We start from the raw sequence: 23,576 nt of genomic DNA, 5'->3' as shown, positions 1-23,576 counted from the left end.
GGAAAGGAGAATGTTAGCCGCTTTGAGACTCCTGAAGGGGAGTGAAAGGCGGGATATCAAATCCAAACTCTTCTTCTTCTTCTTCTTCTTATCTTCAGGTGCTACTTTTTAAATGCCAGCTTGGTAAATAGAAAGATTTCTGATGTCTTGGATTTGATCCTGGATGAGCACACCAACCTGATATGTTGTTGAAAGACAATGTGTTGGGATTAATATTTTCCAGTTATGACCACCAAGTTCCTTTTGTGTAGCATTCACAAAAACCAGGTAGGGGTGTGTGTGTGTGAAGAAGTGGTATGGCCATGACCTATTGAGATGATCCTCCGTGACCTGGTGCCACATCCAGCAATTGTCTAATTCTGAGTGTACAGTGGTACCTCTTGATTCTATAAGCAGGATTGGAATTTTATTTGCGGACCACCCAGCCCACTGCTTAACTCTCAATGCTGAAGTTGATGGAGGTGGTCTTGGAGATAGTCTTGGTGTCACAAATCTGATTGCCCTGGAATATGCAGCACTCCTCCTCACTTGGTTCAAAAAGGCTTGGTGTGGGAGTGTTTTTTTCTGGCATTGTTTCTGGGCTCTGGTGTGATTTAGTTATAAAATATTATTTTAGTATTTTAATGTTTATAGTTTTTTTTCCTGGTATTGATGATGTCAACCTTTGACATGTTTGTCAACTTCTCTGAGCGCCATATTTAGAGCAGAAGTTGTAGGATGTAAGTGAACTACTAATAAACAGTAGAGCTGCCGGGGGGGTGGGGGACACAGCAATTGATGGTGGAGGAACTGCATGGTTGCTGCAGGTAGGCTTGAAAGTGTGGAACTAACAAAATGGAACCCAAGGTTTTAATTTAACTGTGATTGGGTACCCCCCTATATTATTATTCAAGCTAATATACCTGTTTTTAACCCTGACAAATAATAATGATGATGACAACAACTGATTTATTACTTGTCCTTCATCAGCAGGTAGCAGGGTGGGTTACAACAGTTTAAATTTCAGTGTTAAAACAGACTTAAAACAAGTTACCGTCAGAGTAACATGGTAACCAAAGTTTAAGTTTTTGTCGGTTTAAAAAAAATAACCTTGCCTGTGCAGTGTATTCCACTATCCCCATATTGCTGTAGCTATTAAAGTGCTCTGCACATCTTGACTTAGAAGTACCATTTGCTGTTTGGCCTTGAAAAGCAAAATCTCTTGGCTAATCTTAATCTTCTCATCCTCCACAGTCTTATCCCTCTTATAATCTAGAAAACAGCAACAAAGCTTTTGCCTTTCATTAATAATAATAGTAGTAATAATACTCTTATATCAAGCTCTTTTTTCCCATCTACTTTTCTGTAAATGTGAGTATATGCAGTGTCCCCTTTGTACGCAGCATGAATTGTATTTCTGAGTACGTTCTGGTTGTCTGAAAGTTGGTTGGTAGGCTAGGTAGCCATAGCAACAGGTTTGTCAAATTCTGAAGCTGTTGCTTCTGCTTCTGTTAACTTGCTCTTCTATCACACAGCCATAGCTGCTAGCCTGACTTCTTCTTTTAGGCAGAGATTCCTCTCTTTCTGTGCTCCCTACTTCCCTCCTGCCAACTTCACATTGCAGATTTTAGTTATCCCGTCCTCTAGTTTGTGAAATAAGCTTCCTTGTTCCAGATCTCAAATTATTTCCCCTTTACACTCTGAAGATGAACACTTCTTCTCATGCATGGTGTTTGCTTGTTTACTTGTCATCACTCACCTTTGTCAAGCTTTTGGTTTCTTCTCTCATCTCTAACACAGAATCTACAGTAACTGCTCCTGCTCATCTTCTCCCGTTTGTGTTGACATACCAAATCATTGCATGCTACTTCCTTTATGCCTGAAGAAGCCCTTCCAGACTGTTTCTCTGGATGAAAACAGATCACGGTATCTGTAAGAAATGCAGCTTTGTCTGGTAAGCAACTTGTAGAGTAGAACTGAGATCTGCTCTTGTTTGTAAGACCCAGAAATAAAACAGTAACCTCGGCATTTTACAATCCCTAGAGTTTCTAAAGGGCTCTTCACTCAGGATGAAAAATCAGAATGGCTCTGACCATATTAATAGAATGTTATAAATCATCACCATTGAATGTAAGGCCAATTGCCAATGTTGAAAGCCAGGCAGATTTATATGTCAAAATACATTTGTGTTCAAAATTCTGCTCCGAACTAAAGAAACGAAAAACAGGGCTCTTGTGTGTTGTCAATTGGCACAAATACGTGTTATTTTCATCACCTACCATTCGTCTTTTTACTACTAGCAAACTCATCCAAGTGTAAATCCTTATGCAACCAAAAAGGCAACACACACAAATGGAACATCTTCAGCAGGCTTGGGAACCTCAAGGTTTGCAGAAGGACAGAAATATTTAGAATGAGAAGTCTAAGGGTGTCTTTGAGGAGGAGGCTCAGAATACCCCAATGAGGACTGAGCATCCTCATTAAGTACAGAATGCTGGCTTGGTGTGTGTGTGTGTGTGTGTGTGTGTGTGTGTGTGTGTGTCCCAGGGGTGGAGTAGAATATTTTTGAGCTGGGCAAGCAGAGAGGGATTCCTGTTATTTGCAGTCAATGCATCAATGACTAACATTCTGAATGAATGTGCCAAGAGGTGCATGAGATTCCAGGGGCCTTGGCCCTAAACCAGGGTTTTCGTTTCCTTTGGAAAATTAAGGCACAAGTGCTTTTATGAAATATGGTTTATTTACACATATTTACAACTTGAACCCTTCAGTGGAGAGGGTGCAGATTGTTATACCTCAAGAGTGTCTCTTGTCGCTTCTCCCATAACAGTGGCGAATCTTAGTCTCAAATTTCAGTGGTGCCCTGTGTGGAGACAAAATTCAGCACACACCCCTTCTTGTGCTCGATTCTAAATCATAGTTGTGATTCTGAATAGGCCCTGGACCTACTTGAGACCAATCTAACCACCTTGCAACTTGGGACCTCCAAAGTGTTGTCATTTGTGGACCTTAAGGTCCTCCGCGGGGCATACCATTGCCCCGTGTCACCCTGGTAACCTCTGCTTCAAAAGCCTCTTGCAAAAGGCACTTTTAATTTTGGTGACATCACGGCCCCTGAAACCCTGGCAACTCCCATTTCACAGCTTCAAGGGTCTTCCCATGAAGGGCTAATGACTGGTCATCAGTACCATTGTTTCTTCAATGACTCCCCCCCAGCGAGGCATCACCAGGCTGGCCTCATGAGGAAGTTAGTTTGCTAAATTCAGGACTCTCTGAGCCCCTTTGCAGGCATTGCTTCATTATGGATAAGGCAGCCTTGGTCCCTGTTGTTGAGCTTACTACAGCTCCCCTTTGTTCTGGACCCACCAGATCCCTCCCTTACCCCTATCCTCTGCTACAGTTGCTTGGTCTTCCTTCTAATGCTCCCTTACAGCTTGGGCTCCCATCCTTCACCTCCTGCTCTTTCTGCTCATCAGAACCATGCAAGTCCAGATAGTGCCAGGAAGGGAGCATTTCACTAGACTACTACCACAGAAAAAGGGCTGCCCCTTGTTTAGCGTTGCTTAGTGGCAACTGGCAACGCTGCCCTTGCATAATCTAAGAGAGATTAATTTTGTTTTAGAAATACTTAAGGAGACACGTATTGGATAAACGAATTGGGATCTGAGGGAACGCTGTGCAGAAGCTTTTCCCCACAGATGCTGTGTCGAAACTGTAAGACTGTTGCTATTTCCTGAATTGATGCCAATTAATTACAGTTGTTAAGTATTGAGTAAGCCAGATGTCCTGTGTTATGTCAGATAATCTAGCCTGGCTGTCTCCAGGCCTGCGTGGATAACCTGACCACAATATGACTATATGGGGGAGGACATGAGTCTTCTTACGCTCCACAGTGAAGCAGATTCTTCTCCCATAACCCAGCCCCCACCCCTGCCCAGCATTTCACAGATGATCACAGGGACACATACATTTGTAACACCCCTGTTCTCAGACCAACAATTAGTGGCCAAACTGAATTTAAGCACACACATGCATGCACCCCACTAATTGCACATTGCTCTTCTCTGCTCAATGTATGCTGAGCATTTGTTCTGTTCATCCTGGCTGTCTTACATGCGGAAACTTTCAAAGTTAACCAGGGGTCAGCAAACTTTTTCAGCAGGGGCCGGTCCACTGTCCCTCAGACCTTGTGGGGGGCCAGACTATATTTTGAAGGGGGAAAAATGAATGAATGTCTATGCCCCACAAATAACCCAGAGATGCATTTTAAATAAAAGCACCCATTCTACTCATGTAAAAACACGCTGATTCCTGGACCATCCACGGGCCGGATTTAGAAGGCGATTGGGCCGGATTCGGCCCCTAGGCCTTAGTTTGCCTACCCATGTCTTAAACTCTAACATGTGAAGTGGTGGGATTTGCACATAACATGGTGCCTAGCATTTCTGAGTACGTCTATCCACTAAACATTGCATCCTGTCCTTCCAAAGAGTTGTTCTTAGATCCCTGGGGATGGAACTAATAATGGCCACTTATACTAACAAGTGAGGGTATATATTCCATGGCTTCGATCCAGAGAAGTGCCAACGGAAGGGGAGTAGTAGTAGCAGGGTTGTTGCTGCGACACAGGAGTATGACAAAATTGGCATGTGTTAATTTTTTTATATAGATGCCTCTTGTGGGTGGATTGAAGATGGCTGATGGCTGGGGTCTCACCAGCACTTTTCAATCTGCCCAGCATCCCTAAATAAAACATTTAAAAGTAAATAAAATCAATAGTTTTTAAAGGGGAGAGGAGTGGGAGTTCTGGGGCTTGGTACAAAACACCTGGCCCTCCTATACCACCCCCTAACAATGCCCATGAGTAGAAGACCTTTTTGCAATTCATTAAAGGTGTCTCCATCTGATTTTTGGCAATGCCCCCACATCACAGCCCATCCCTGTTTAGGAAAGCCCACCTGCCTTCAGAAGCTTTGAGAGTGGGGAGCTGCCCAAAGAGAAGGTGGTGGCAAAATCTCCTTCCACCAATCTTGTTGTAGTGCTTCTGCTAACACCTTTTTACAGGTCACATGATACAGCTTTTTTCTATGAGTTATATAAGTGTTCTGATTTGTTTCGTTTTTCTACCAATAGTTATGCTACTACTGATTTTAGTATTTTCATTGTTCATGTTATTGTATTTAATTGTTTATTGTTTTAAGATAGCTAACCTTTGTTCCATAATGAAGAAATATTTAATAAACACTAATTTTAAAAAGCAGATAAATATTAACAAAAGAATGTTAGGAGTGTTCCCTGGAGTCTCCCCAAAGGCAAAACTTTCTGACAGGAAGCAATTGGCTTACTGGGAATGCCTCATGCCACAGATTTAAATCGCAAATGATTATTTGATTGTGCTTTTTGTCTTGTGGCAAATTATTGGATTCCTCAGTGGAAAGGAGGCAAGGCTACAAAGTGACATAAATTGTACTTCGTTGTTTGCATTATGTGTTTGTTTTTAAAGAGACGGTAATGAAAACCATGAAAAAACTAAACAGACATGAATAATGCCTCCAAAGCTTATGAAGTGTTGTTGTTTGTGTCCCAGGAGCAGATAGTTTAGCACTGCACAAATTCCATGGCTGCTTCTTCAACTAAATTGTTAGAATCTGCTATTTCACTTCTTTTTTTTTTTAAAAAAAAAAGACTCCCATGGCACAAGCATGGGCTTGTGCTACTGAAATTATAGGAATAGGTTCAGCTCAGCAACATCTTCGGTTGGATCCAGACCTGCTTTTCTGGTCACAGAAGCAAGTCTGATCCAGGAGGACCTCTTGCTCCATGCACAAGATGTCCCCACTGGTGCAAGTGAGGCAGATGAGGCAATAATTGCTGATTTTCCCTTTCCTCGAAGCCCCGCCACCACCTCCAGAGGGTTCCAGAAGTTCTCCCAGCCCCGCAGACCACATTTTCAGGAGCACCAAGGAACTGTTAAGGGTGAATTGAGGAGATTGTTTTCTCCACTACCCTATCTGCTGTGGAAGAGTCCAGATGAATAGGCAAGGGAAGCAGCCAGGGAGGGAAGAGGATACTAGTTGCACTACTGCCACAAATAAGAGGATTGGGGCGGAGGGTCCAGTAGTTTGGCAGGGGAAATGGACAGCAGCAGGACCACACTGAGAGCCTCTTAAGTTCAGGAGCAGCCCTGTGGCTATTACATTATCTCTCATACTAGAAGCATCATGCTTCTGAAAACCAGTCTCTTGGGGTGTGTGAGCAAGAGAGTACAGTTGTATTCATGCCCTGCTTGTGGGCTTCCCGCAGGCATCTGCTTGGACACTATGGGAACAGAATTATGGATTGGATAGGCCTTCAGACAGACTTATGAATTCTTCAGATGGTCCAGTTCCATATGTATAGCACCATAAGGTCCCACCCAAAAGGATTGTAGCAGGACCCAGTAGTTATGTGATGTTATGTGGATAAAAAAAAAATGTTACGTGGATAAATAAAGACGAGAAGCCTGTGGGCCTACAGTACTTCTGTTATGTAGGCTATTTACTGTTGTGGCAGATTTTCTTCAGTGGACTCTTTAGGGAATTGCACATGTCATCTGCTTTAGTATTTAGGAGCCAGAAGAATTAAAACCCATGTGATTCTAATTATTAACATATTTCCATTTTTTTTAAAGACAGAAGGAATTGCAGCAGCATAAATCTGGTTGTCTAATTTCATTTGCTGTCATCTGTAAGAAAACAAACTATATGCCTTTGAAGTCTATCTAATATGTGTTATGGAAAGAAATGTCACCGTAATGAATTTCAAAAGACTTTGGGCAGAAAGCGTCATTGTTGGACTTTTATTTCAGTCTACTTTCCCTGTACTGTGATGGGATCTATGTTCTGTCAAAGAGCAGCCATTACAGTACTTCAGCTGTTTCAAAATGTACACTGTTAAAATGAAACAGTAAGTTTACTGTAATTAATGTAGCAATGCAAGGCACTAAGGGCAGGTTATTGCTAGGCAAGAGGTTTTTGAAGTTGTTGAAACAAAATCACCATAAAATGATTTCCCTCATCATTTCCCCAAGATTTGGGATGAGCCATCCGCCACACAAATTACGTGGCAGTAAAGGAGGAGAAATGCTACTGATACATCACTAAAATAGCCACCCTTTCTACCTACCCAGCCTGGGAGAAGAGCGGAACACACAATAGAATTCCATAGAATACAATTTTTAATACTGTGAATCAGTGTTAAACTTCTTAATTCTAGCCTCCCATTAACTTTGATGACAATCTTTTCCACTCCTTTCAAGTGTCTTCTCCACCTGTCACTTCCTGCCCATCCTGCTTACCTTCTGGGCAGGTTCTAAGAAGGATAGAGCAGCAGATGCTCCCGTTATTCTGCATGGACCACCTGAATGAAACTCATGGGCCACAGTTTGGAAAATCCTGCTTTAAGCTGCTCTGTTTTAAAGGAACTGGGAAATGGCAGCCAAAATGTTTCCATCCTTTTCAGTAAAAGCATAGAATCATAGAGTTGGAAGAGACCACAAGGGCCATCGAGTCCAACCCCCTGCCAAGCAGGAAACACCATCAGAGCACTCCTGACATATGTATGCAAAGGCTTATTTTAGAAGTACTGTATGGCTGGAGGAAGCCAGACTGTTGTAAAGATAATGGTACTGGAATGTTAAGAATCTGCTGGAAAATGAAGAGTCATGACTGACTTCCTATTTGTAAAAAGAGATAGATGGCAATATCATTCACGTTCTGCTTGGCAGCTGATAGCATTGCACTGTGTGCCATTCTTGGGCTCCTCGCAGCGTATGACTTAAAACTGTGAGCCTTCCAGTAACATTATGATATCAAGCTGAGCCATAAACCTGCCATGCCCAAGAAAACTGAAGTCAGTAGGACATCATCAGCTTACATCCAATAGCCTAGTATAGTAGTAGATATTGTGATGCTTATAAAGCCCAGGAGTGTGGTAATTATCAGTAAACAAGGGTAACACAAAAATAATAAAATAATAAAAACAAGGGTAACACAAAAAAGCATAACCAGTGCATTTTATGCAGCGTGTTATTACGATTGGATGTTATTAGACCCTCCTGTCCGGTGCTCTGATGGATTAGAAAGTGACTAGTGAATGCTTTCCTTGGCCAGGGCATCTAATATCTTCATCCTATATGTAAACAGCTACAATAGAGCATGGTGTGGTTTCTTCAGTACAGGAGATTATTTTGCCATTCTATGCTTGTTCAGTGAGACAAGTCCAACCCATCATGATGCCTGTCAGTTGCAATTCATGGTGAAAGTGTTGCTTATTAAGTAAAGTAGTGAAACAGCAACACTTCAAGAACTGCAATATGTTCAGCACCCTGATCATACTACTAAATCATTCCTTATCGCTTATTAGGAATGTGAACCCAAGCCCAAGTCCAGCTTCACCATTTGCCAACTCACTGTTCCATCTGTCATCTTATGATAATAAATTGTGTACTGTGTCATGTGCTGCTGCTCTTTGGGGTCTATAAAGATCAGCACAGCTGGTGTAGCACTGGGAATATGATGAGCTCCTGAGCATCAAAATTTGCCACAATGGTATCAAAGTGAAGTAACACACCTTACCATCCAAAGAACTTCCCCCAAATGACCACTATGTCCAGAGTCTATAATTGCCTAACTGAACCTTGATTAAAACCCAATCACCCCAACCCTAAGAAACCTGTTTTACCAGATGGAAAAGTGAGATAGTGCACATGCTACAAAAAACAATCCATCTTTCATTTTTCTCAAACTTTAAATGGCAAAACTAAAAACCCTGCTGTAAAGTAGAATAAATTAAAGAGATTAAGCCCTAGATCAAATAGTTATAACATGTTTTGTGATAGGATAAAGGAAGCTCTTTTAATTTTGAGCTTTTTCCAGAGAACATAGTGTCCTTGCTTCAAAATCCTGGCCTTTGCTTACAGTTGACTGGCAGTTTAATACTGTTTTCTTAAACTAGTCATTGGGCATTTCAGTACTCTTCAGCAATCCCACACTTTTCAATAGTTGTATTCCATCAAAAAAGGGTACTCCATTTATTTTTACAGAGGGTAATGCACAGTTCCTACACTAATACTTTTATATAAAAGTGCATATATGAGCAGGAACATTTCCAAAGTATTAGTTGTTATTATGTAATAAACGGAGGACTAAGCCCATGCCATGTGAAGCACCTCTTCAGCACCTGTGACTCAGCTGGGAGAAGAAAATGTGCTTAGCCAAAGGAAAAGGATCATTTAAGTCCTACATATTACATTATCTTAGTCTATGAACTTGCCTATGGTTGAAAGAGCCTGAAATAAGGGAAGAAGCAGCTGCCAATGTTATCTTGCCTGACATAAAGCCTGTAAAAAATGTAAACAGAAGCAGAATGTGTGTGCTCTTACCTGCTCTAAAAAAAACACCACACGGTAGTATCTGAGGAAGGTAGAGTAAGAGGCTTTCAAGTGGCAGTTGTTTACAAATGGCCAAAGTCCCTGGTTTACTGCCTCATGTTATTGACATCCTGCAATTTGAAGCTTTGTTGTACAGTATGAATTCAACCCTAAACTGAAGTTGTGAAGAGAGAGAGACGCCATAGTCATGTTGTGACTGATCACTAGGGATTTATTCCCACCAGGAAGAGCAATCCTGAGAAGAACTGGGAAGGGGTGAGCAGCAGATTCTCCACCAAATCTGACTTTTGCAGCAGAGGGGCATGTATTAGATTTCTCTCTGGGGAATAGATAAGCGCAGGATGCAGCAGATAAATGAACCTGCTTCACTCTTGCCTGGTCCCTGTAATGGCCTGCTTCAGGTCTTGTGCCAGCTATTGATACAGTAATAGCTTCTTCTTCTGTGCTTTCCATGGCTGCTGCAGCAGCTTTTAGGCTCCATATCACAAATAGAAGCCAAGAGGTGGCAAAATTCACTCAATCATAACCTGCTCCAGCAGCATGGATTTGGGGTTAGCTTTGCAGCCTTAGTATACTTTCTTCTCTTGTCTCCCGTGCAGATTTTCAGCCTTGGTATACTTCTGCGTCTAGTCTCCAGACACAGGCTGTCGCTCTCAGCCACCCTGCCTGAGGAGCAAACTACACATTACACTACGCACTGCATGCAACAAAACATGAACAGAAGAGGATACATTGCTTTTACTATCTGATAATTTCTAGCAGCTCATATTTATGAAGGAAAGGTCCATCCATGACAATTAGCTGTACTTGGCTGTAGTAGCTGTAATTGGGGGGGGGGAGTATGTTCAGATACAGCTCTGTTGGGGGCTCACAGGCACTGCAGTGTTCTCAGACACCCCCTTTGTCCCTACAAATATTTGTATTTTATTTTTAATTGGGCATCTTTTGGTTTGTTTGCTTTTTGTCTGTGTTTTAGGATAAGTTTAAGTACTTTGCTTAGTCTTCTTCTTCTTTTTCTTTGCTAGGGTATCTGTGCATACCCTCCAACATTTCTGATGAAAATAGGGACGTCCCATAATAATAATTTTACTATTTATACCCCATTCATCTGACTGGGTTGCCCCAGCCACTCTGGGGAGCTTCCAATATATATATAAACATAATAAAACATTAAACATTAAGAAAACTTCCCTATGCAAGGCTGCCTTCAGATGGCTCAGGGGTCAAATGACTCCATATCCTCCAACATTTTTCCAGTGATGTGCCCCCCATTTCTCCAGATGTGCCCCCAGACCCTAAAAGGTTGGGGACCCCTTTATAAGGGATTGCTGTCATTAACTAGACTTGACTTGGAGCTGAGCACTGTTGGAAACAAAAGTGAGGACTAGCTGGACCTCTCCGTGTGACCCAGCAATGAAATTCTCGTGTTCTAAATATATGCCGACTGGAGAAAGCAGTAAGTTTATTCTGCATATTTAGGGATTTCATGTCCACAAATATTTAAAAACTTCATCTGTATGTGTTTTTATCTTCAACAGAGTTTTTCATTGCCTCATTTCTGTTTTCAAAATCCAAAAGCACAATGAAGATATCATATCATGGGGACATCTTATCTCATTTCCAAGCAAATAAGCACACAAGTACCTCATTTGCTTTGCTCTGACTATTACAATGTTCATGCCCCATTTACTCCTGCTGCAAAGTGCTTTCTAGGAAAAAATGCTAAACCAGGGTTCACATCATGTGCCAAAATGCCAGAGGCAAAGTGCTCGTCATCTTATATGAAACAAGTAAGAGTTCGTGTTTTGGTTTGCAGTCAATCACTTTATATGCTCCTACTATGGCACAGAAGAAGACAAAAATTGTATCTAAAAGGCATATTCAGCCCATCCATCTTTCTTCAAGATTACTCAGGCCTATGATTATAGGTTTTTTAGCAATAACCACACATAACTCTAGAAAATAATAAGCAATTGTAGGTGGTTTTATTATACTTTTATGTTTCTTCTCTCTCTAATCTATCCATCCGAGCACTAGGTCCTCATGCATGTACTGACCATTTTGCAATGAGACCCAGGAGATTCCCGTTCCCAGTGTTGGAGTTACAGAAAGAATGAATATGTAACAGTGGGCTCATTTGTTTAGGTATCAGTGGGTAAACTCTGATGGAACCTTTGGCAAAACCTCTGACTGAGGTATCATTTAAGTTGTTGACATGGCAGAACAGGGGGTTATCACTGAAGAATAGTGTCTGGACAGTGGAATGAAAATGACTGGAGTGGAAGGACAAAGGATTTTTAACAACTTTTGTGGGTCCTGACTAATTTGTTGTGGGAGAGCTGTTGGGAGGCAGGAGGCCAAGGCAGTTGAGAGCCAAAAAGACAGTTTGGTGCCAACTTAAAGCCTTCCTTTCCTTTCAAAGGGAAATGGATGAGGGAGACAGAAACTAAAATGAACACAAGTACACTAGGTTATTGATGGCTTTCTAGTAGACTACAACAGATTGGCAAGATACACAGCAGATATTTCTTTTATCATCAGACACATGGTAGATTATAAGCAAGTTCACAAATATGTGGAAATCCTTAAAATTTAGCTATTTCAAAATGTGATGTGAATAATAATTGCTCATTCTTTGATACTAGATGTGAAATACTTGCATAGTTCACCTCAGAGCACAGTTATTTGTTAGGAATAAAATGGTGGTTGTGTTGTTCAGATGACCCTGATAATTTAACAATCATAGAAGCATCTTCTCATTAATTCCAGGATCTTCTTAGCATAGTTTCTAGTGGCTTGAGTGGCAAATTCAGCTGAGCTTCTTCTCAAAGTGTCCAATATTCATACAGAGAGTCTGGATATTTCAAGCTTCCCCCTGCCCCTGGTTTTAAAAAATATTGTTATCAGTGGCTAAGTGGTGTAAAAAGATGTGACTTCCCATGATTATGCTAAAGTAGGGGTTATTTTTCCTCCTATTTGTATTTAAAAGTGAGCTGCTCATATTCCTGGTTTCTCACAGAAGCCACTCATATCTTCCTGTTCACAGACAACATTCAAAAAAGCGCTTCCATTCATGGAGATCTGGTGATGTGTTAGGCAATAGCCACATAGCTGACTTTACTGCTGTTTGGTGGGGTCTTTTCACATGACAGTTTCAGTCAAAGATCTCTGCTCAGCCTTCCAGCCGTGGACCATGCAACACACTCACATTATGCACTGAAATAATCACAGATCAGCTTTTGGCCTCCAAGTGTGGTTTTTGGCCAGCTCCAATCATAGGTAGAGTATATGAGAGATTTCCACCATCTTCACATACCTCATGGTGATGTAGTCTGCGGCATGCTTGAATCAGCAGCATTGGGTGGACCCAGCAAGCAGGGTCTCACCAGGGAAAAAGTCAGCAACAGTAGGCATTGGGAAGGGGGCAGGAACAGTGCTGCTGCTGCTGCTGCTCACTGGGATAAGGATGTGGCAGAGTAAGGTGACAGTTATGCTGGGAGAGTTCACAGTTTATTCATACCTGCACACCTGTGGACCTACTGCTGACAACCCAAAGCTGCTTCAACCTCACCCCCATCCCCACTGGGGGACACCATTGTTACTTTGCTGCCTCTCCCATACATGACTGCTTGAAGAAGTGAGGGACGTCTGGGCATGCCAGGTGGTTTATTTCAGTGCACCACAGCAAGTAAAATTGTTACAGGTCTATCAGGGCTAACCTGACAGGGGAGAGGGGGGTCAGAAGCAGACAGAGTTGTTAATACTGACACACACACACATACACACACATATATCACAGCTGGAATTCTATCTGTCTGGGACATAACAGGCTTACAGCCATGTTTTTTTATGAATGGATCAGTGCATCTGGAATCCTACAGAATGTCTTTGTTTTCTTTCTTCTTAACCCCTTTGTTCTAAGGGTCAGGATATCCTGGTGCTAACTACTACTGGAAAATAATATAATTGCAACAATGGTATAATACTTAAGAAGAACTTTGCTCTTGGTGCAACTGTGACATTGAAGTGCTTACTATAACGACAGCAGAGTTGAGAAATAATTTTTGTAGCACAGCAAATTAGAGAACATTTGAGAAACTCTTTAATAATACAGCCGTCCTCTGTTTGAGGTGGAAACACTTTAAGGTAAACATGGCAAAGGATTTTAGGACAGTGGAAGTATCATGCTGCTGCTCCTGATGATTTTGGCACCAGCAGGATAACCTTGTATGTTCTGTTTTTTAAAACCTAAGGATGTTAAAATTCACCCCGCTCTGTTTCTTCTTCTTCTGAGAATGAAAATCCTGTTTATCTGCAAGTAGATTTTCCTTTCTAGAAAAGGACAATATGCTTAATTTTAGGCTGGAACAAAAACAAAAAATTAAGCTGAAATTAAATTTTGCTTGTTGTAAAGCTGTGCAGAAAAGGCAGAAATACTTGAAATTTAAAGGGGAAAAAAGAATAGTTCCTCTCCCCAGAATGCTGAAAGTGGTTTCTATAATCATATAACTTTAGCCTCTAGTAAACAGGTTTTATGTGCTTTTGTAGGTAAACCTAGAAAAGCATGCAAAACAAAATCAGAGATGACAGTGAGAAAAAGAAATATGTGTGTGCACTTTGAAGGCAATATCTCTCTCAAACTGATTTCAGTGTTCTTAAAAATCATCTTCCATGTCTTGTCTAACTCTTCTTGTGGAGAAGTTCAAATAATTGTCTCCTTAGCCATCATGCAAACATATTAACTACTTAAACACTTCAACCCCATATGTGTTTACTCTGAGTCCTACTGGCTTCAGTGGGGCTTAAAACCTAGTAATTGTTCTGGATTGCAGCTCTACCAACAAATCTGTATCCCACCTTTCCTCCAAGGAACTCAGGGTAGCATACATGGCTTTGTCCTACAATATTCTCACAATCAACCATATGAAGGAACAGAAGTCAAGAGATACTTCGCTGCCTAAAGTCAATCAATATACTTCATAGTGAGCATTGATTTAAAGTTGGGTCTCCCTCGTGCAAATCTCAACCCGCTATATCATGCCCTCTGTGTTCTCTGTTGCAGATAAAAAAAAATCCCTTCTGACTTGGCATGTAATGTTAAATTTGTTGGTGATTTATTTTGTTGTTTTCTGCTTCGGTAGCTTAGAACAGCTGCTATTCTTAAAGAAGCAAGTAAATTTTAAAAAGAGAGAGCAGAAATGAAGTATTTAGGAATTAGAAGTCACTTTGTACACCAAAACATACTTACTAGTGCACATCAGTACAAACATTAGTCACTCTTGTTTGTTGAAAACACTTGAAATGAAGGGCCCTCTGTTTCTGTGGATGGCACAAGGGCCCGAAGAGCAGTGAGAAGGACGTCTTTGGTGTTGTCTTCAAAGGTGAATAATGAGGAACTATTGAATTCTTTGTATAATCTATTAGCCCACACCAACAGATGTCCTCATATGAACTTGCTGCTTCAGTCAGGGCAAACTGTATAGTGAGGGAGCTAAAGATTTGGGGGGGGGGCAGCTCTAGATGGAAATGAGTTTAATTTCAACAGCTTGATTTTTCACCTGACAGTCTACCAAGACCACCATCATCCGCTCTTTTAATAATTATTTTTCTTTTTAAAAAGCAAAATTTCAAATTCAGAACAAACCCAGAGCTGTTCTGTTAGGTATTACGCCATCTCTGGATCTTACTGCTTTCCTGATTCATCTCATTCACAGTTCATTCTGGAATGTGAATCAGTGTTATTTCCTGTCCATCTGAAGGGCGGCTGAGGTTACAAAGTGCCTTGATTAATAGTCTGCTCCTCGGATTTGCTGAGATTGAAAACCAAACAACTGGGAAGAGGAAAGGGGGGGTTGGGAAGCTTACGCTAATTGGATTATTTTGCAGATAAATTCAAATACAGCCTTCTTAATATCGACACCAGAAGGTAGTCATTAGCAGAACAGGGGAAATGGCCCTAAGGGCAGGTCCTGCCAGGGTGAGGTAAATTTCAGATGGCTTTGCTAGGCTACTCAGGCTTTCTCTGTCTGTCTCCATCCCTCAGTACAGAACATAGCTTGGCAAAGTTCTTGTGTTTGAAGCCAGACGCATTTCACATTATAGTGCCTAATTATTGCAGAACTGGTAAATAATTTTTTCCCCTGTGGGTGTATTTGCCAGTACCTTTGTTTGCATGTGGCTTATAGTCAGAGCTCTCAGAGGGTAAAACTGGGAGGGGGGGGAGAGAAAAGAAATATCTCCTCGGTTGTATTCTCCTTTATAGTTCCAGCAGTAAACTGGGATTAATCAAGTGCAGTTAGCTCAAAACTTGAGAGAGGAGGAGGGAAAGGGCGAGGACAATATTTGCATGTATCCGAGAAGGAACAGTTCCAGAACACTCCCGACTGGGGAGCTTTGGAAGGTACATTTCTCCAGGGAGTTCTGGCCATTTCAGCTATAGGAGGAACAAGGCTGCTGCCAGCGTAAGAGGAGCCTTCTCTGTACACCGGGTCAGTGATGTGCAGCTTGTTTTGTTTTTTATATTTTCTACTGGAGCCAAAGGAGTTTTCCTCTCCAGTAGCTGCAGCCTTGTGTTTTGAGGATGCCTTTGCTGAATAGGTTTTTCAACGTGTCAGACATGGGTAGGCGGTGGGGGACTGAGGGAGATCTGATGCCCTTGTCCACGGGCAGCCTGCCCTTTCGTCAGCAGGGGATCCTAGGTTGGGAGTTGCCTGAGATGTTCAGAATGGTAAAGCTCATTTGGAAATCAAAAAGTGAGCTTCGGGGGACAAAGCAGAGAAGCGTTCTGGACAGCAGCGATGGTCCGAATATTTTGCCAGGTAAACTGAAAATGCTATACAGTTCTTTTGTTGCACAGGGATGTTTTTGATATACTTGGAAAAGTCAAAGCTGACAAATGGCATTTTACATAACATGTTGCTTTTACCAATGAATTATGTATATGTAGTACATGAGCTTAATGTTGCTTATGTGAGAATACACTTAAGAAAAATTGTATTATTATTATTATTATTATTATTATTATTATTATTTAGGTATTTAAGGTGCAGTTCTATACTTAGCTGGGAATAGACCCCATTGAACTCACTGGGACTTGCTTCTGGGAAGATGTGTTCAGAATAGTCATCTAGGAGCAACAAGATTGTGATTTAGTGCTAACTTGTTAATTTACTTAAATAATTTTGAGCAGTATGCTGGAGACTTACTCCCTAAATGCAATCATCCATGAAAAAAACCTAACAGTTCTGCATGTATCAACATTAATGAATATGCTAAAAAAAATGTTTCCTAAGTTTGGGGACTGTATAGATGCAGTCTTGGTGGGTTTGAACGCCAGCTTTGAAAGCTTGTTAGCTCCTCCAGCCCAAGTTCAAAAGGGAATGAGTGAGGGAAATAATAATTTTTTAAATAAATAAACAAAAGTTTCAAAACCCACTAATTTTAACACAGTACATATATTTATGAATGTGCTAAAGTGTTTTTCCAATGAAATCAGGGGGTGTTTAAAGTGCTTAACTTTGCCTGAATTCTACCCGAATTATCTTTATGACTTGTTTATAAATGTTTTTGCTCTCCTGAACCTAAGAGTGGGGTAAAATTTGAAACTGAACTTTCAAGTGGAATCAAAGTTACTTTTTGAAAGTAGTCGAAACAAAATTAAAAAATTCCTTCCGGTAGCACCTTAGAGACCAACTAAGTTTGCTATTGGTACGAGCTTTCGTGTGCATACACACTTCTTCAGATACTTCTTTTGAAAGCTGTTTGTGAACTTTTGAAGATGCCACCTTTAGTGCCTAGCTAGTAAAGTCTTGCAAATATTTTAAATGTGTTGCATATTTTCTTGCATGTTTTCAGCCAAATCTGATTGATGGTATTTGACGTCTTTAAAAATGTTACTTTAGGAGGCCATTTAGTATATTTATAAATGGTGATTCAAATAAGTCAACAAAAAATACATCTGTGTTATTTAGACAAAATATTCATACTGGCAATTACTGTGATCCTAATTTACTCTGCATCTTCAGATAGTATGAAAATGTCAGTATAGGTCCATTTCTTTTAGTATATATGTTGGTAAGATCAAGAAGATACTTTTATTATAATCAGTCATTCTGTGTCTGTCTTCAAAATAGGGCAGTAACATTCTTTGGGTTAGAGTTCTTGTCTTGATTATTTGTATCAAAGCTGATTACACTTGACTGAGTTTTGATTAAACTTTTCAGTTGTTAATGTTTATGTATAAGGGAGGAATGGGGGGACAAATTCAGTTTATTTCACAGCTTAATGTGAACATACCTAATTCACATTTCCTGAAACAATATGGGAATCGAAACATAGCTGTCCTTTGAAATTCTCACTTCTCTGAATTTTGGAAAACAATACTCCAACAAAAAATTCTGAACAAAAAGGTGTTTATTAGGGGAAAGTGTGCATAGGCATAGACATGTACATAGTAGTGAAAATAAAATGCATAAATGCATTATATTGGGGAAAGTGCTTATAAAAAGTGTATACTAGGAGAAATTAGCGCTAATATGCTACCTAATTTTCATGATGATCTTTTTTAAAAAAAAGAAATTGCAAACTGATATTGAAGTGTGGCAAACCTAAGACTGGAAAGCTGAGAAAGAAAAATTAGCAGATTGGTCTATATTTGTAGAATACGGATTATCTGCCTGAACTTTTATGCACATTAGGTTTCCTTGCACAGTGGGTATCTGGCACTTAAAAACACTCTGTACTGACCATTTGATGTACTAACTTGCACTTATGATAATGCAATTTAAAAAACCTATTCATCAATGTGAATATCTCAAAGTGCAGTATAGGAAAGGCCACCATAGGAAATGGGCAGGTGGAAGGGAAAAGTACAACAGTGATTCTTCTGTTAACTTTCTACTTTCTGTACTGACTTCGTCAATGTTCAAATTTTAAAGCCATAGAAAGCCAGTGTGGTGTAGTGGTTAAGAGCGGTAGTCACGTAATCTGGGTAACCGGGTTCGCGTCTCTGCTCCTCCACATGCAGCTGCTGGGTGACCTTGGGCCAGTCACACTTCTGTGAAGTCTCTCAGCCCCACTCACCTCACAGAGTGTTTGTTGTGGGGGAGGAAGGGAAAGGAGAATGTTAGCCGCTTTGAGACTCCTGAAGGGGAGTGAAAGGCGGGATATCAAATCCAAACTCTTCTTCTTCTTCTTCTATAGAAAAGAATTGTGGTCCTGTACATCTTCCTAGAGAAAGCCCTATGCATTTCTTTATAAATCAGGGCCATTATATATATTTACTTATACCCTGCCCATCTGGCTGGGTTTCCCCAGCCATTCTGGGTGGCTTCCAACAGGAGATTAAAAATACATTAAAACAGCAGTCATTAAAAAAAAAAAAAACTTCCCTAAGCTAATACAAGTTTTGGAAAGTTTGTGGAAATCCAGAGGAGCTTCTTCCCTTTAAAATAATAATATAATAATAATTTATTATTTATACCCCGCCCATCTGGCTGGGTTTCCCCAGCCACTCTGGGCGGCTTCCAAAAGAATATTAAAATACTGTGATACATCAAACATTAAAAGCTTCCCTAAACAGGGTTGCCTTCAGATGTCTTCTAAAAGTCTGGTAGTTGTTGTTCTCTTTGGCATCTGGTGGGAGGGCGTTCCACAGGGAGGGCGCCACTACCGAGAAGACCCTCTGCCTGGTTCCCTGTAACTTGGCTTCTCGCAGTGAGGGAACCGCCAGAAGGCCCTCAGCACTGGACCTCAGTGTACGGGCAGAACAATGGGGGTGGAGATGCTCCTTCAGGTATACTGGACAGAGGCCGTTTAGGGCTTTAAAGGTCAGCACCAACACTTTGAATTGTGCTCGGAAATGTACTGGGAGCCAATGTAGGTCTTTCAAGACCGGTGTTATATGGTCTCGGCGGCCGCTCCCAGTCACCAGTCTGGCCTCTGCATTCTGGATTAGTTGTAGTTTCTGGGTCACCTTCAAAGGTAGCCCCACGTAGAGCGCATTGCAGTAGTCCAAGCGGGAGATAACCAGAGCATGCACCACTCTGGTGAGGCAGTCCGCAGGCAGATAGGGTCTCAGCCTACGTACCAGATGGAGCTGGTACACAGCTGCCCTGGACACGGATTTGACCTGTGCCTCCATGGACAGCTGTGAGTCCAAAATGACTCCCAGGCTGCGCACCTGGTCCTTCAGGGGCACAGTTACCCCATTCAGGACCAGGGAATCCTCCACACCTGCCCGCCTCCTGTCCCCCAGATTCTGATTTGAAAGAGAGGTAGAGCTTTCTTTCTTTCTTTCTTTCTTTCTTTCTTTCTTTCTTTCTTTCTTTCTTTCTTTCTTTCTTCGCATGCTTTCTTTCTTTCTTTCTTTCTTTCTTTCTTTCTTTCTTTCTTTCTTTAGCATGCTTACTGTACAAGCAGCAAGTACAAAGTGTCCAGAAAAGGGCTGCAATAAGCAAGCAGCCAACATCATGTTATAGCATACAGGTGCCATACTGGTCACGCAATACTTTTGCATCCAGAAAGGAAGATTAGGACACAGTAACCCCATGTTAGGAACCCACAGGCTATCATTCAAAGAGGATTGAGGTCAACATGAACACTTTTCTACACTTCTGATTGAATCATAAAGACAAAGTGTATCTTTGGAGGGTATAGGCTGAGTTAGGGAGTATATATGTATTGCTTTTGGCAGGATAACTTCTGGTCCACGTGATATTGTGGTGACTGTGGAGGGAATGATTGGCTAGGTGGCTGTAGCCAAGCAGCTGCATTTCAGCATTAGTAATCAACACGGGGGGATTAAATATTGGGCTTTTATATTTTTTAATAAAGCAGGGATGGTAAAAGGAGGAAATCATGTTGGCCTCCAGAGAAAAAGCACTACATACTTTATTTTGCAGGCTGGGAACAACTTATATTAAAAGGACACTAAATTAGAAGTCTTCCCAAAGAGGTTATTTTGGGTAAAGGAAAGAGACCAGGCTATGCATGATTTCTAAAGCATTTTGGCTGGAAAGGGAATAGGGCAAATTGAAAGGGATTTTGAAGTTTTGTGGGGCAATTAGCAGTTCAATATTCAGAGGAATGGAGCATGGCCAGAGGGGCATGAGGTAATGCTGTACCGACCACATGTTGTGGGCAAGGGAGGCTGGAAAATACTGGAAAAGCTACTAAGGCAGGAAAAACAATATTGCCATCTACTTGCTATGGCTAGAGAAAAGCTCCCCCTGTGAATTCAGTAGAACATGGTTGTCTCCAGGGCTCCTAATGGCTCTCGTATGTCTGCCAGGAATGTGTATCTGTGTATATAAAAACTGCAGTTAGTGTATTCTGTGGAAACACAAATGTGTATATAGTGTACATATGTTTCAGTAAATGTCAGAAAAGGGACCAGTGGGAAAAGATTTCTAAAATGTGACATTAATCAGGAGTTTCCAGGGGCAATCAAGTGCCTCTGGTTAATGACCAAATACCATCTTTGTTTCAGTCACTCACTGGGAAAAGACTGCATTCACCATGCCTAGTCTGTGAATCTAGAAAACTAGCATCATAGCAGACACATTTCCAACATTTAACTGGTATATCTCAAGAACCATCAAATCCCTTCAACAAATTATTCAATGATCAATTGGTATAGTTTATGAACTGCCTTCATCTTCATTATTTACTGATTACTGTTGGGCAGGCTGAGAAATATCCAGACCTGTGAAGACATTGATTGTTTTTGAGGTGTTTTCTTATTTAAGAAAAGCATTGAACAATTATCTCATTCTCTCAGCACATCTTTCCTCACCAACCTACCTTTCCTCACTATACCACTCTGTCTTTTCTCTTGCCAACCACTTCGCCAGTGACATCTGTATCTGCGAAAAGGCAAGGTCATTTTAACGCAGCAGATTATTGTGGCCACTCTTCTGACATCTGCAGGCATAAAATCCCAGGGTGAGGGGGAATAACTAAAGAAAGGTGTTTCAAGGTGTTGAGACCAAGATTAGAGAAGATCAGCATCTAGCCAATTACATTACTATAAATCCAAAGTGCGGACAGTCATATTTTATGTTGTGAACTGCCCTGAGATCTATGGGTATAGGGTGGTATACAGATTTCTAAAAACCCACTTAAAGCCACAGGGTGTAATTCAACATCACACTCCTCTGAACATTTCATCTCTGTAAGCATTACAGTTTGCTGGATGGCATCATCACCCTTCTCCTCCCCTTGTGTGCTATTCTGGGAGTTCAACTGACAACCTCCCAAGCCAATTTTGGGCATTCAGGAGGAAGAGAGGGAGGGAAAGCCCTGTTGTGCAAGCATTAGAAGTGGTTACGGTGACTCCTGCCCATAATGACTTGGATTTAGGTGGTTTACATATGCACAGTTACATGCCTGAAAGTTACACTGAAATTGTTGGCAGTTTCTTCCAAACAATATGCTTTAGATCAGGGTATTAATCCATGTCATCTTGGAGCAGCACCCAATTGCTGCAATAAATATCTGTACAGATGAAACTATGCCAATGGTTGCCTTTACTCCCCCAGCTAGACTGGAGTCAGGTACTAGCACCACCACAACACACTTGTTTGTACTGTGCTAGTACGGGGACTTTTTCTCTCACTATTTCTATATCCGCCTCTAAGCACAAGTATTTTATGGCATCTCAGGATATAGATATACAACCATTTTAGGATATGTTGATTAGTACTTGCAGCAGTCATTTGGTACACACACACACAATCCAGTTTCACACTAGAGTGATCAAACCCACAGTGGGCTGTTTAGAGTTACGCAGTAATACATTTTGGTTGGTTGCGTAAAAGCATGCAGCATGCTAAGAAATGCAATGTGCAGAGCTGTTTCTCAGTACCATGGAAACAACTTTTTCTAGCTGTGACTGAGGCACTATGGAACATTATGTTTGATTCTGAAATGAGTAACTGTAAAATGGAGGACCGTGATCATTATTACTCTGATGAAGTATAAGCATCATGACCAGCATTACTCCTCACTGTTTCTTCAGAATGGAAAGGGGAAGAAAAAGGGCTATGGGCTTCCAAAACAGTTGCATGACAGGATATCCACAGGAGGTAAACTGACCCTGCTGTCAGCTAACACTTCATGTACATCACTTATTAGGGTGTGGAATCACAAACTAAAAGCATAAGAACAGTTCTCTGGCACATCAAAGAAAACTACCTCACATTACAAAATACAACATGGATGAACTCTTCACTGGTTGTTTAAAGCAGAATTTCACTGGGCTGGACCCAATATAACGGAGCAGGATTTTGTTCTATATTTTTAAACACAACAGGAATTACTCATTGTTTAGTTAAATACGGTAGGTTTATTCTACTGTACAGCAATTGTCAGTGTGACTTCTCTGCCTTCATGAAAACCATACATCTCCCTCTGTTTCCTTCCTTCATATTAAAATGCTTGGCAGATCTCTGCATCCACAACAGGAGGGACACGCAGTCACTTCAAATGCTTTTATGTATAATGAGGGTGTATAAGTGTGTACTTACTTCTCAGATGCCTTCAGGAAGTGAAACATCTCAATAGCCTCTCCCTTTTCCTGTAAATCTTTTAACAACTCCAGTACACAAATGTTTCCCAACAAATATGTGAACACAAAGAACTGTGGCTTTCTATCAGATGACTGAGTGAAATTGTTTAGGAAATTAAAACAAAGAAGTTGATTGGTTAAGCTGGTTGGAATAAGCCAGCCTAAAGTCAAACTTTAGGATGCCTATATTTTTCTAAACCAACCAACCAACCAACCAACCAAACAAACAAACAAACACCCTCTTTATTGCATATTCTCCTACACACACACACACACACACACACACACACACACACTTAATAGAAGTTCTTTTTTTAAAAAAAAAATCCTGTTGCCTCCTCATCCCTAGCCTCTATGCTTGGCTGGAGTCGAGGATCTTGCAACACTATCAGAAAATGATTGAAAAGCTAATTCACATCTTATCCTGTCTTACCTGGAAGCAACCCAGCAGTGCATCTCCATTGCATGTCTCCACACCATGCCACCATGTGGTTTGGTGAAATGATGTAATAGGTTGTTTCTGTATATTGCACACACACATCTTCCATGGAACTGCTACTGTGAGGGCAACTTCTAAAATACCTCACCCTATGTTTTAAT

General features: G+C 41.0%; 1 protein-coding gene and 1 long non-coding RNA gene across 5 annotated transcripts in view; one reads left to right on the top strand and one right to left on the bottom strand.

Annotated features, from left to right (window-relative positions):
- Nucleotides 1-23,576, top strand: part of PDE7B (phosphodiesterase 7B) — a 171,538-nt gene that overhangs the window by 87,820 nt on the left and 60,142 nt on the right. The window contains exons 1-2 of one of the 4 annotated variants that reach the window (XM_082215963.1): nt 15,345-15,391; nt 16,079-16,227. The exons of 2 other annotated variants lie outside the window; for them this stretch is intronic. In XM_082215963.1, the coding sequence (XP_082072089.1) occupies nt 15,360-15,391; nt 16,079-16,227 (181 nt within the window). In that variant the 5' untranslated portion in view covers nt 15,345-15,359. Of the gene's footprint in view, nt 1-15,338; nt 16,228-23,576 lie in introns of those variants that run through there. One more of the 4 variants, XM_082215962.1, reaches the window with a different exon arrangement.
- Nucleotides 88-23,045, bottom strand: LOC309528531. Its single transcript, XR_014217801.1, has 3 exons — nt 22,936-23,045; nt 1,739-1,885; nt 88-177 (listed from the first exon to the last, which is right to left on the bottom strand). It is a non-coding gene; the product is annotated as an uncharacterized lncRNA (long non-coding RNA).

This window comes from Podarcis vaucheri, assembly GCF_965113315.1.
Source record: "Podarcis vaucheri genome assembly, chromosome: 3".
Lineage (NCBI taxonomy): Eukaryota > Metazoa > Chordata > Lepidosauria > Squamata > Lacertidae > Podarcis > Podarcis vaucheri.
This window is presented reverse-complemented; position numbering and strand designations above follow the sequence as displayed.